Below are 12,831 nucleotides of genomic sequence, written 5' to 3' on the forward strand. Positions count from 1 at the left end.
GCGGGGGTTAGGTGTCGGATGAAGCGATTAACTGCATGCTGCCAATTTTTACATTTTCCAGGGCAATTTTTTAAAGTGAGTAATAAATATGACAGTTACAGAAAGTAGAATGAGATTTTTTTGTTAACAACCACCACTTAAGCATGTACAGGACAAAATCAGCTAAGAGATAAGAGTTAAGGGTTTGTCCACAGGGGGCATCAAATTCAACACAAACTGAAAGTTCCTCACAGGAGCTTTAAACTGTTAAGCTTTCTATAATGATACAAGAAGGAGGTTACTGCAGAACTAACTTATAGTGACAACCAACAACATGTTAACCAAAATATTTTTTATTTCGAATAAGTCCAAATTAAAGTGTATTAAATGAGCTGGTGAAGATAAGTATTCACACATTTAAATATAAACCACAAGCTTCTTTGCCGTACCTCTGAATAATTCAGTATTTGAATGATTAAAAAGGGCTCATTATAAATACAATTGTCCTCAGTTAGGCCCTGTAAGGTAGTGTGGGAAACCCAGGTAATCACCGACTAAAAATCAGCTTCGGGTCTTTGGTTCGGCTGTCGGTTTGTTGCACTCCGCCCCACTTTCACATGGTTGCTAGGTTACGGTAGTCAGGTGACTGTCTGCAGACAGAACATGGCTGACCTGTCAGAAGACCAATGAGGAAAAGGCCAAATTTAGCATAATCGATCTTATTTTTTACGTCGTACTGACCACCGTTGACCGTCGTGGACAGCAATTGACAAGAGGCATTCAAGGTAAGCATAAGAGCGCTTAAATTTGGATAATTATAGTGCTCTGTGTTGTTCGGAACAGCTGAAGCTAACGTTGTAGTCGGCTAGCTAAGTTAAGCTAGCTAGCTGCTAGCCAAACAGTCCCCGCTTTCTCCTGCAGAAGTCCTTTGAATGTGAAAGCTCGCAGGAGGAAATAGGATTTAGACAACTTTTTATGGCCACAACAAGTTGCCTTCCGCAATTTTGTAACGGCATTACCAAAGTACACGTTTGCTTTGTCGCAAATGTATAAACGACTACTTAGTTTATGGGAAGATATCGTTACAAGTAGAGGAATGTATTTGGTATTTCAGTGATTGGAGACCTACGTCAGTATGTACACGCACACACTGACCCCCCTATTAGTAGCAAATCAGAGGATCAGCACTTGGTATTGTATTGTAATCATTTGGTTTTTTGTCTGTTGACATTCGATCAAACACATCTTAAAAACATCTGGGTGCCTGGTTTAGAGAAACAGATACAGGGGATAGATTTAAACCTTTGACCAGGAGGAAGCCCTTACGCCGGGTTTTGAATTGTTGGAAGGAATCATCTGTGAATTATTTAGCCTTGCTGATAGCCGTGATCCTGTCGGGGAATATCACTGTGTACGGACGAGTTACGGACATAACTTTCTGTGTCTATTGCACTTGTTATGTTTATGCTACATTTAAGATGAACCAAGAAAACCAAGCTTTGGAAGGCTTTCACTGAAGGTTTATTTTTTTACCTGCTGCAGTATTTTGCCTTTTTCACGGAATTTTACATGTTTTTGAAGGAAGAAAAAGTAGGGAATCCATAAGAAATATTTCATTTACCTCATATTGCGATCAGTCCTGTTACAATGACCTGACTTTCTGTGGAGCAGCTCTGTGACTTGTTTCTATATGATCTAATCACAACTGTTTGTTTCTTTCAAGAAACTTTTACATTTAAACACTCACAATAATAGTGTTCTTTTGGTCTAGATTTCCCTTTTATGATTAATGATTTATGATTTATAAATGATGTGGGTTTAAGAATCTTCCTAAATTATTAATTCCTTTTATAACAACAAGCAATCTGATTGCAGATGAGCGAGTTTCCTGAGGGAATAGCGAATGGCCCAAGCAGGAGTAAACACTTACAGAAAGATGTTCAAATTTGGGAGCGACCCTGGACTCTTGAAGAGATGCGGCAGAGCAGTGCCAACTGGTCCTTGGCAGCCGACTCCGGGGTAAGCCAGACACCTTCCCCAGTTCATCTTCTTTTTTCTAATATTCAGAGTAATGCTTTAGATTTGAGTAGTACAGGTGAAATGTGTTCTGCTCTGGTGTAAGGGACGTAACTAACTATGCACCTGTTTTTCTTTGCAGCTCTTCCTCTTCCTCCAAGACTTCTCCCAGAGGATGCTGTCAAAGACACATGAGATTGAAAAGCAGTTGGACAGTCTGATCCGTGACACCAAGGCCACCGACAGCTGCTTGCACTCTGTCTTTAATGACTTTCTCATGCTTTCCAATACACAGTTTATAGAAAACGTATGTATGTTTATAATAATAGTTAATAATATCTTCATTTTGCTTGTTGTACTTTAACTGTGATAGTTTAGTCTATTGTATCTGTAGTTATGGAACCAAAACTGTTGCAGGCCGTCTTGTGGTGAACTGAACGTGATATAATCTATCTGACAAAATGCTTCTTACTTTGTGTCCTCTTCCAGAGAGTGTATGATGAAGAGGTCGAAGAAACTGTTCCCAAGACTGAAGCTCTCGAGAAGCAGCCTGAGCAGGTATCAAGAATTTATCCTTCCTACTTCCAAGATTTGCTGGCATGGATGAATACATGGAACAACCATTGTAATGCTGTGTAATGCTTTTTATGATATGGCCTCAGTGTACATTATCCACAAGCCTTGCATTGCCCTGTTAAAATCCTTTATGTTTCCTTTAAAGGAGAAGACTCGAGAGCAGAAAGAGGCAGAGTTGATCCCAAAGATGCAGGAAGCTGTGAACTACGGTCTGAGCGTGCTGGAGTCGGCCTTCGAGCATCTGGACATCAAAGCAGGCAACTCTGACTCAGAGGATGAGGACCTCACAGACAGAGTGGAGGCCATCCTGGAGCCTAAGGTGTGTTCTTTATGTTGAAACAGTAGTTTAGGAGTAAAAATATACACAGAAAGGACGATTCATGAACTCCAAGAATTGTTAGTATGAGGTGCTCTTTGGATTGATGTTCATGCAGTCACTAAACAGAAACACTCCAAGGAGCTCTCTTAAACAAATAAAATGCCTTTATGGTCAAAGCATGACCATGTAGATGTAGTAAAACTTGCACCTTAGTGGTTTAGGATTTCTGTAATTACTGTAGATTTGCATGTAATGATGCACATTTGCAATATTGTAGCTAAGCCTGTGTGTTTGCTTTTGCCCTTTTCTTTCAGGATCTTTATGTAGACAGGCCACTTCCATATCTGATTGGCTCACAGGCCTTCATGGAACAAGAAGATGTCGGACTTGGTGACCTCTCGAGCGATGGTGAGATACTAATGGTGGCTTTCACAGGCGCTCATACATTATAGTGTTTGGGTTTTCGTCATGTTTGTGTATGATTCTCTTTTCAGAAATGTCCGTTGACAGTGACAGAGACAGTGTGATCGAGAGCGAAGAAGGAAAAGAAGCAGTTGTAAGAACCTTTTTAGTTTTGCATGTTGCTCAAGTTAAGAAACACTTATTGTATGTTTGTGCTTTATTACATTTTGTATTAATTTAACAGCAGTCAGAAGATGACGACTTTATCCAGGAGGACGATGAAGCTCACAATAATTTCAAGAAGGTAAGCTGGCCGCATGCCCTCCGACACATCTAACTTGTAAAATGAACAACTTTATAATTTTAGAATCTGCTCCCACACTTGCGTAGAAGTCGTCCATGATGAGTTATGACGATGATGAAGAGGAGGAGGACGAGGATTCAGACATATTTGGAGAATCTGACAGAGATGACGATGACGAGGACTCAAAGGTATAACATACACTGTGTAGTGAGTTGATGAATCCTTTACATTTGTTGCTACCTCTCGCTGATGTTATTTCTCTCTGGCTGTTTTCAGAACACAGGCCCATCGTCTTTCGCAGATGAGCTGGCCGCCCGAATTAAAGGCGAACCAGTAAAGAAACCAGAGGGAGATCGCGCATGTAAGTCACTGTCATTATCAACCCACCGGCAGCGTAACATGTCACAATATATATGTCGTGTTTTTTTCACTCTTCATTTTTATCTCACCAAAAAGGCAGCACAAAAGTTTACATTTGAGATTATAGTAATGAGTGCCGTCTTTGCATGTGCATGCTCATGGATTTTGTGTTTCTTGAAAGCAATTACGTCTAAGAAGAAGAGTAAAGGCAGGAAGGAAACAAAGCCTGTAAAGCCTCAGGGTAGGACTTTCATCCATCATCAAAAGCAAACATTCTTTTGTTTAGTTTTGCATGAGTTAGCTCCACAACAGGCCCATTGTTTACTGTCTGCTGCTCAATATGTGCATTGAAACCACAGCTGAAGAGGACAGCGATGACATATTTAAGCCACCACAGATGGATGATGAGGACCTCTCTCCGTTTGGAGGGAAAAGCGGCCTCTTCAGTGGAGGGAGGGGTCTGTTTGACGACGATGACGAGGTATATTAAACCTCAGAGTTCTTTCTTATTCGGATCAGATCCACATTACATTAACGCTGGGCTGCTGCTATAATTAGATTTTGCGGTATTGTGTTCTGCCATTCAGGGTGATCTTTTCTCTGAGGCACCAAAACCTCCTGTATCTGAAGAGAAAAAAGCTCGGACTGAAAGCATGAAAAGTATAACTCAACCTGCAGGTAAGAGATGCTTTCTGAATAAACATGTACTGAGACATATATGACTTAGATGTGCACAAAGTTAAAGAAAACATCACTTTTCTTTTCAATCCAAGAATCTGACAAACCTGCAAAGAAGATTCCAGCAGGTGCTGTTGCAATATTCCCAGGTACTTAGCATTTACTTGTACAACAAATGACATCACTTCCTTGTCTTCTTCATCACTCTCAACCAAACTACATCGCGTCTTCTCCTCAGGTAACAGCCTGTTCAGTTCAGCGAATGCCTCCGATTCAGTTGAGAGCAAGGAGAACGGAACCGCCCCAAAACACGTTCCTCCCGGAGCTGGGCTGTTTGACGATGAGGAGGATGAGGACGATGACTTCTTCAGTGGGAAAAGCCTGAAAAAGTCTGACTCTGGTGAGTGCAGTGCTGCTACAGTCATAGTTCAGGTCAGTAGCTCACGCTTCAGCATCTGTGTGTTGATTGTCTTTCCTTCCGTTTCAGCTGCACAGGAGAAACCCAAACCCAAAAGAGCTGTTGACCTTTTCGATGAAGACGATGAAGATGGTGACATATTCAGTGAGAAGAACAGTGTGCCAGCTCCAGCTCAGAGCAAGAAGGAGGTAGTGGAGGAGCCTGTTAAACATCCTGAGAAAAAGGTAAGGATGAACATGCATGTTAATAGATTTTGTTTAGCATAAGCACATAGTGTATTTTGTTGACTGTAGATGATGATGTATGATTTATGTGTTTCGTTTAGATGCCAGCAGGGGCCATCTCCATGTTTGGTCCAGGGACTAAGAGCTTGCTGATTGAGAGCCTGAAAAAGCGCCAGCAGTCGACCAGCGAGGAATCTGAGAAATCTGAGGAGGTCTGAAAGAAGCATTGTCTCACAAATCACATTTTGTGTGTTTTCACAAGCTAAATGGCAGGTTTTTTCCACCTAAAAGGAGTCTGTTAGGCTTCAATAGCCACAGTCTGCTCAGGCTGCAAAGCTTATATCAGCCCTTTTTACACTGCGGTTCCGCCTCAGCGCCGTAACGAGGCACCGTCATCATGCCACCTTTGTCATTCTACATTGGACCACGCAACACCGGTGTACAGCCGTCCCAGTGTGTGTTTTTAAATAGTGTTCCGGCGTTGTGGAAGCAAAACATGCGCGAGGTGTAAACAAACAGTGTGTGCTTCAAATACACACACACACGGCGCTGTTCCCCCCTGCTGGCTCTGCAGTTTGCACTGACGCCGTTTCGCCTCTGTTACGCCTCTGTTTCTATCTCTGATGCCAGCTCAGGCAGAACGACTTTGCCTCACCATTGCGCCTCCGTGTGTTTTACATAGAAGACGGAACGTAATAGAGGCATGAACTGGCAGTGTCCCGTCTTGAACTGGCAGTGTCCCGTCTTGAACTGGCAGTGTCCCATCTTGAACTGGCAGTGTAAAAGGGGCTATTGAGTGAATATTTTGCACTGCCTCCTGAAGCACTATCATCTGGTTGCAGGCCACAGTTTAATTTTGATGTCGTGTTTGCTCATTAGATGACTCATGAGCTAATTTTTCAGGCATCGCTGCCATTAAACGAACAGGCCGAGCTGCAGACAGTGTATTGATGTTTGCTCAGAGTGCCACACTCCAGAGCAGACTGAGAAAATGCCAAATTCGATTTAGTTTTGAGTGAGCTGCTGGCCTACACTTCTGTTGACACAGTTCAAATCCCTTTGGTCTGTGCCAGTATTTTCTATCAAAACTAAAACCTTGTGTTTTCTAAAGGAACTTAGAATCTATAAAGCTATTTATATTAAATTTAAACTGTCATGTTGTGCATTTCAGAATGGGGCTGCTCCAGATGCTGGGAAGGCTGCTGTCAAGCAGACTCAGAAACCCCAGACCAGAGGCCTCTTCTCTGATGACGAAGACACACCGGTATGGCTGTCAATCTTTATTGAAAAAGATGATTAAAAACCGTAGTATGACATTGTAATAACATTATATATATGTTTCACCTCCATAGGGATTTCCAACCATCCCCAAGAGCCAGTCTAAGCCTGAACCAACCAGCCAGAGCAAAACCAGCAAGGCCCCGTTGTCACTATTTGATGATGAGGAAGAAGAGGTGACAATATTTCACACACTAACAAAACTCAATTGTGTTTATTTTTGCTGTGAGTACAGAACAATAATCTGGTCCTTTACCTTGCAGGATCTGTTTGCAGCTGCAGCTAAATCTAAACCAAAACCTAATCCAGCTAAAGCCTCCACACCGCAGCCCAGCATGGCCGGGTCAAGCTCCCTCTTCAGTGATGATGAGGTATGCAAGAAGATATTGTCTACCTCTGCATACCTAATATTATATTTATTGGAAAGAACAATACGATACATTAATTTCCTGGATGTTTGAATGACAGGACCAGTGGCTGAGTTCTAAAAGCAGTCCAGAGAAGCCAGAGGTCAAGACAGGAGGGATGAAGCCCAGTGCCAGTGCCCCCTCCAGCCTGCCCAGCGCCAGAACGTCTCACAAGAGCAGCCTCTTTGAGGACGACGACGACGACCTGTTTGCTCCATCAAAAGAGTCAAGGTGTTATTAATTTTTAGAAAAAATGACTTCCATCATACTGATACACGTTTCCCCCCCAATATTGTACTGCCTTGAATTCTTATCCTTCCTCCTCTTCTGTTTCTCTTCCCACAGTCAGAAGAAGCCTCAGAGAGTTGCTCTCTTGTTTGAAGATGAAGGCGATGAAGATAAAGGATCCCTCTTTGGCATCAAACCTGCTGTCAACACAAACACTGCAGCTCCAGCCTCCAAAGTGAGTGTACTAACTTATTTATTGTCCTTTTATTGTCTGGAAAAACAATGTTGTTTTGAAGCTCTTCTCCAGTCAGCTTTACAAATGTTCAATAAGCTCAACAGGTCACTAAATCATCTTTTTGATCATTAAATTACACATAAAAAAGAAAACAGAAGTGTACTCTATGAGTTTGGTATTTAAGATTACATTTAGTTAATTTAATATACCATTTATTATGCATTAGTGCCCACACTGAGATTAAATTCTTTTAATTGCTGAATCTTTCAGACGCCTGCTGTGGCCTCTCAGCCGTCCTCCTTGATTAAGAAATCAGAGGAGGATGCGGTTTCAAGTAAAGCAACAGAAAAGCCCACAGAGCGAGGGAAGCCAGCAGGAGATACCCCTGAGCTGCTCCCGTCATCATCGCCCTCTCCCGAGAGCAGTGAAAGAAAAAAGAAGCCTGCTGGAGCGGTCAGTCTTTTTGGAGGCATCAACGTTCTTTCGAGCAAGGAGACAAAGAGCCCGCTGGATGAGGATGACCCTGATGACGGCTTCCTCTCGAAGGATAGCACACCACCGACTGTAAAGAAAGAGGAAAAGAAGGAAGAGAAAGTCAAAACAAACACTGTCAGTCTGTTTGATAATGAGGAGGAAGATGATTCCGATTGGAATGATCCCATATTCACGCCCAGCAAACCCACAGCAAAAAACACACAAATGGTTTGTATGATTTATGATAATAGTGTGAAGAACTGATTTAGCTGTATTAGTGTACAGTTTCCCCCACAGTTAACGCGTTGATATGTGTATATTATTCTTCACAGCCTACAGAGGAGCGACCAAAAACAAAGAGCACAGGTGTGTTCCAGGATGAGGAGCTGCTGTTCAGTCAGACGCAGCAGAAGGACAACGATCCAGATGTCGACCTCTTTGCCACCTCAGGAAAAGCTGCGGTAAGTTTTTTTTACACTTTCTTATCTGCTTGTACATCTGTTTCTCTTCTTCATGCAGGTAACATGTTTTACTCAGATGTGTGTCTAAACAGCAGATGTGTTCCACTAGATTGTAAGGTCACATGACTGTGTTGTACCTTTTAGAGCTCCAAGCTCAGCTCAGTGAAGCCAGCAGCACAGAGTCTGTTTGCAGACGACGATGAGGACGACCTCTTCGCCTCCATCAAGCCTAAAGCTTCTCCTCCGGTAGATATTTTATTATCTGTGTCGTAAAGAAGAATTTTACTTTATTCCTGCATAAATACACCAAATTTTAGATCAGCGGTAGAACTTGTATCACTATCTTCTTTTTTTATTCTCAGAAAGTAGCAGAGAAGCCCAGTAAACCTAATGACAGAGCACCACTAGCAAGTCCAGAATCTGTATCGGAGATTAAGGTGAGTTCATCTCAAGCTTTAACTGTAGCCCCAATATTATCATGGACTGTTTTGCTTTTTGGAGCCATGGACCCATAAACATATGTTGTTAAAGTTATAATATCGAAGATTTCAGTTTCGTTCTTGGCGGCACCCATGGCTATTAACGGTAATAGCGGGAGCACACTTCCCAGATATCCAGACAGTGTTGCATGTGTGACGTCCACGGCTGGCTCCGGTTGTAACTCTTGATTTACCTCGCTGACGGTCGCTTTCCTTTTTAGACTGTTTGCTTCATCTGAGCGTCGAGTTTGTTTCTTTTTCTTTGGATTTTCACTTATTTTTGAAGTTGTATCTGTAGTCATCCATCTTTTCTTTGTTTGTTCAGCCATAGTAGATTACTGTTTACTCGCAACACTTGCAGAGGCCAGAAAAGCAGCCGCTTAGCTCCGCCTACCCTCTCTGGCAGGCCAACCACTGCTGGGTCATGGAAAACACGTCGGTAACTGGGCGCTGCTTGTGATTTTTTCCGTTAAAGTCGCACCAGACACCCAGTCTGTAATACTGCAAATGCAAAGGCTTTCATCAGTGGGCCAAAGGCTCAATCACCATTGTGTTACCTCATTCGGCGATAGTGACTTAACACGATAGTGACGTTTATTTACATGAAAATCTTCGAGATTATTACTTTAAGGGCTTATTTTTCTTGTATTTGCTATTTTTATTTACTTTTAGATACTTTGTGTTAGACAAATCTTACCTCATAGATCAACGAGATGGTGATATTTATATAAGAACAAAGGAATTGCCTTCATTGTTTTAAACCTGCTGTAATCTGACCACACAGAAACCTGCACCAAGTGTTGTAAAACCAAAAGATTCCTCATCAAGGATTGGGAAACTTCAAGTAATACATCTTTTTTGATTAAGTATTTATTTCTGACGTTCCACTCTGACTCCTCTTAAGGAACGACTTTTCTATTCCCACTTATTTGGTTCTTTCTCTTGGGCCTTTTTTATATTCCAACTTAAAAGCTTGGCTATGAATCAGCCGCATGACTGCCAAAATGAAGCTTATCTCCGTTCTAATCTGATTTTGCCAAACTGGAAGAATTTTCTCACTTCCTCTCTCAGTTTCTCAACATATAACTACATCTTGCTCTTGCCTAATTTCCAACCAAAGTTCTGGCTTTTTTTTCCTATGAATACTCTTCTGCTTGAAACCGCTCTGAGAAATATAGGAGCTATAAAGTGTAGTTTAGAGGCTTTAAAATATACAGATTCAGTATGTTTTTAACTGTTTAAATAGTCTTTGGTCAGTGCTCAGGATCCCTGGTGTGTTTTTTTCAACGTGATTAATTATTGTATCGGTTTATCTAATCTTCTATTCAGGCTAATCTGATGATCAACCCCGCTGCGTTGCTGCCTGGTGCAGTCCCCACTTTGCCAGGGGCTGTAAGTGCTTTCCCTGGAATGGGCCCTAGCTCCTCCTCTGGGGTGTCCAGCTCCAGCCTGAGCCCCAGCCCTGTCACAACTCCCTTAGGAGCCCCGGCAGGCAGCGAGGTAGCAGTGAGCTTCGAAACCCCGGTCCAGGTTCCATCACTGCAGAGCGCACACAAGGTGGGTTTACGTCTTTTAGTTGCTTTAGCTCTAGCTTGGATTTCCAATTTGAAAAAACTAGGACCAGAGGGCGAGCACATGATACACCAATTTTTAAATCTCTGCTGTTTGCTTTATTTTAAGTACCTCTTATTGGTTTATAAAGCTCTCAATTGTCTTGTTTCTATATTTTTATCGGAGTAGACTTAAGCCTTTGAACCATCAAGAGCCAATCGGTCTTCTGATAGTGGCGAAATAAAACAACAAAAGAGCAACCTGAGGGCATCAGAAAATGTTGATATAAATGTTATGTTCATTGTATTTCACCTGTCAATCGTGTCCATCACTGAGCTTCAGTTATTTTATATGTTTAATTACGCAAGTACTGTGTTAATAAAGAGTGTTAATCTTCTGTCCTGCAGAGTCGTGCCAAAGGTTCTGCACAGCGGAGACCCCAGTCCAGAGCAGCGAGGCAGCAAGCCGCCCAAAAGTCTGTAGTGAATGAAGAAGAAACCCCGGGTGGAGATGCTCCTCGCCCGAACCCCAGCCTGTCCAGTTTAGTCTTACCTCCACCAGACAAGTCTAGCCAGACTCAGGCCGGTCCCACACTACCTAACTCAGCTGCACCAGCAGCCTTGCCCGCCCCTTTAACTTCTCAAACTTCCCTCCCTGAAACCTCCCCCCGCCCCTCTGCTCTGACACTGCCAGTATCAACAAACAATGGAAAGGAAGACTCTAATGAAGACGGCATCAGTACAAAGGTGCTGCCTTCTTTAGACGAGGACGACCTGTTTGGCTCTGACAGTCTGTTTCCTGTTAGTAACGCACCCGTCACCGGACAAACTAACAAAACTACAGCGCCGCAAGCCAGTAGCGATGTTGAATCGAAGAAAGACCAGGACAAAAGCACACTCCCGTCCATTTTTGATGACAACACTGATGATCTCTTCAAAAAGGTCAAGCCGAGGTCGAAGACAAAGAAAGCAAAGGCTTCAGCCTTTTTGGAAGAAGACGACGATGAGGACATCTTTGGAGTGAGCAACAGCTCGACTCCCACATCCACCAGTAGTAAAGACCTCAAGAACAGCAGTAGTTTTTCAAAGCAGGACATCTTCCAGGTACTTAAACTCAACATCGATGGTAGTACCATCAACTTTTTCTGTACGCTCATTTCTTTCCTTATTGATCGGATTTCCTTTTTCTTCCTCAGGATGAAGTAGCCATTGTGCCTAAAATTGACAAGAAGCACAAAGAGAAGACGATTGATGCCAGCTTGTTTGATGACAACATAGACATTTTTGCTGACCTGACGGACTCTTTAAAGCCAAAACAAAAGTCCAAGACAAAGGGAGAGACCAAGTCCATATTTGATGATGACATGGGTAAGAAACAATGAAAGGCATGCAGGCGTTCATGTTTTTTTAACTCTTTAACCCTTTTGTTACTGTGTTTACTAAATGCTTTGTTCATCTCTGTCTTGTTCAAAGATGATATCTTCTCGTCAAACGCAGCAAAAACAGTCATAAAGGCTCCCCATAAAACAAAGAAGACGCCGCAGTCTCAGGAGAGCATCAAAGCAGCAGATTCGAGCAACATCTTTGATGATCCACTAAATGCTCTTGGTGGGAACTGATCAGTTGTTTCTGAGTAGCCAGATTTGTACAATTGTGAATTAATTCTTTTGTCATTTGGATGGCTGAAAGATTGGAGATCGGATACACTGTTGATAGCATTATTTGTTGTTTAGAGTATTTATTCATATGAATTCATATAATTACTATGGCATATTTTTGGCAGATAAAGTCTCAAATTAAAATAATTCCAGTCATCTTCCGACAGCACTTCCAAAATCATCTCTGCATCAGATCATATTATGTAACAGTTAATGTGTACTGTTAATCTTTATTCTACATGATAGCACTTTATAAGCATACCGTATGCTTAGCCTCAAAGCCTGCAGAAATTAACAGTAAATTGTTGTTTATTTTGAAAATGTTTATTCTTTGGCTTTTCCGTGTTGAGATTCCATGTTTTTGCGTTCGTGCCATATCATGGTTAAGAGAAATCAATGTGTTTACTTAATGTCTTAGGCATTTTGACAATGTTTTTATTAATAGAAAGTTCATCAATTTCTTAACTTTGGCTGTGATGAAAAAGAAAATTCATTTTTAATAACTAAAAAGAAACATATTTTATGCTATCTGAAATGTGTGTGATTATTTCCAGTTTCATGTGCTTTGAGTCTGTCTGGGCTAAAATGATGAGTGGTTGATGTGAGAAGGAAGCCCAATCCAAGGAAAGGACACTTTACATCCAGATACATATACAAAAACTGTAAAAGCTTGGGCAACAGGACGATGTACAGGATTATCTTGTATAGGATTGGTAACTTCTTGCTGCATGCAAGTTCAAAAACACATTTAGAAGGAGAAACTATTTTACAAAGATGTAAACATT

The 12,831-nt window shown here is 41.8% G+C and overlaps 1 protein-coding gene across 2 annotated transcripts; it reads left to right on the top strand.

The window, feature by feature from the left end:
- The first annotated feature begins 656 nt into the window (after positions 1-656).
- Positions 657-12,569, top strand: washc2c (WASH complex subunit 2C). Of its 2 annotated transcripts, XM_069658440.1 has the most exons (31): positions 657-764; positions 1,855-1,998; positions 2,138-2,302; positions 2,485-2,553; positions 2,717-2,890; positions 3,205-3,298; positions 3,385-3,446; positions 3,537-3,596; positions 3,683-3,784; positions 3,873-3,957; positions 4,138-4,197; positions 4,316-4,437; positions 4,544-4,634; positions 4,730-4,783; positions 4,873-5,034; positions 5,122-5,276; positions 5,378-5,488; positions 6,448-6,540; positions 6,629-6,730; positions 6,818-6,925; positions 7,023-7,192; positions 7,307-7,424; positions 7,695-8,126; positions 8,231-8,359; positions 8,504-8,605; positions 8,722-8,796; positions 9,623-9,682; positions 10,168-10,395; positions 10,797-11,492; positions 11,585-11,756; positions 11,862-12,569. In XM_069658440.1, exons 2-31 carry the CDS (start codon positions 1,855-1,857, stop codon positions 12,005-12,007), a joined length of 4,341 nt encoding a protein of 1,446 aa, XP_069514541.1. In that variant the 5' UTR covers positions 657-764; the 3' UTR covers positions 12,008-12,569. The 2 variants fall into 2 exon arrangements, with proteins under 2 accessions (XP_069514541.1, XP_069514542.1); XM_069658441.1 differs by lacking the exon at positions 9,623-9,682.
- Positions 12,570-12,831: the final 262 nt, after the last annotated feature.

Source organism: Semicossyphus pulcher, unplaced genomic scaffold (genome assembly GCF_022749685.1).
Source record: "Semicossyphus pulcher isolate SPU_LCO1_2020_fin unplaced genomic scaffold, fSemPul1.0.p SCAF_12, whole genome shotgun sequence".
Taxonomy (NCBI): Eukaryota; Metazoa; Chordata; class Actinopteri; order Labriformes; family Labridae; genus Semicossyphus; species Semicossyphus pulcher.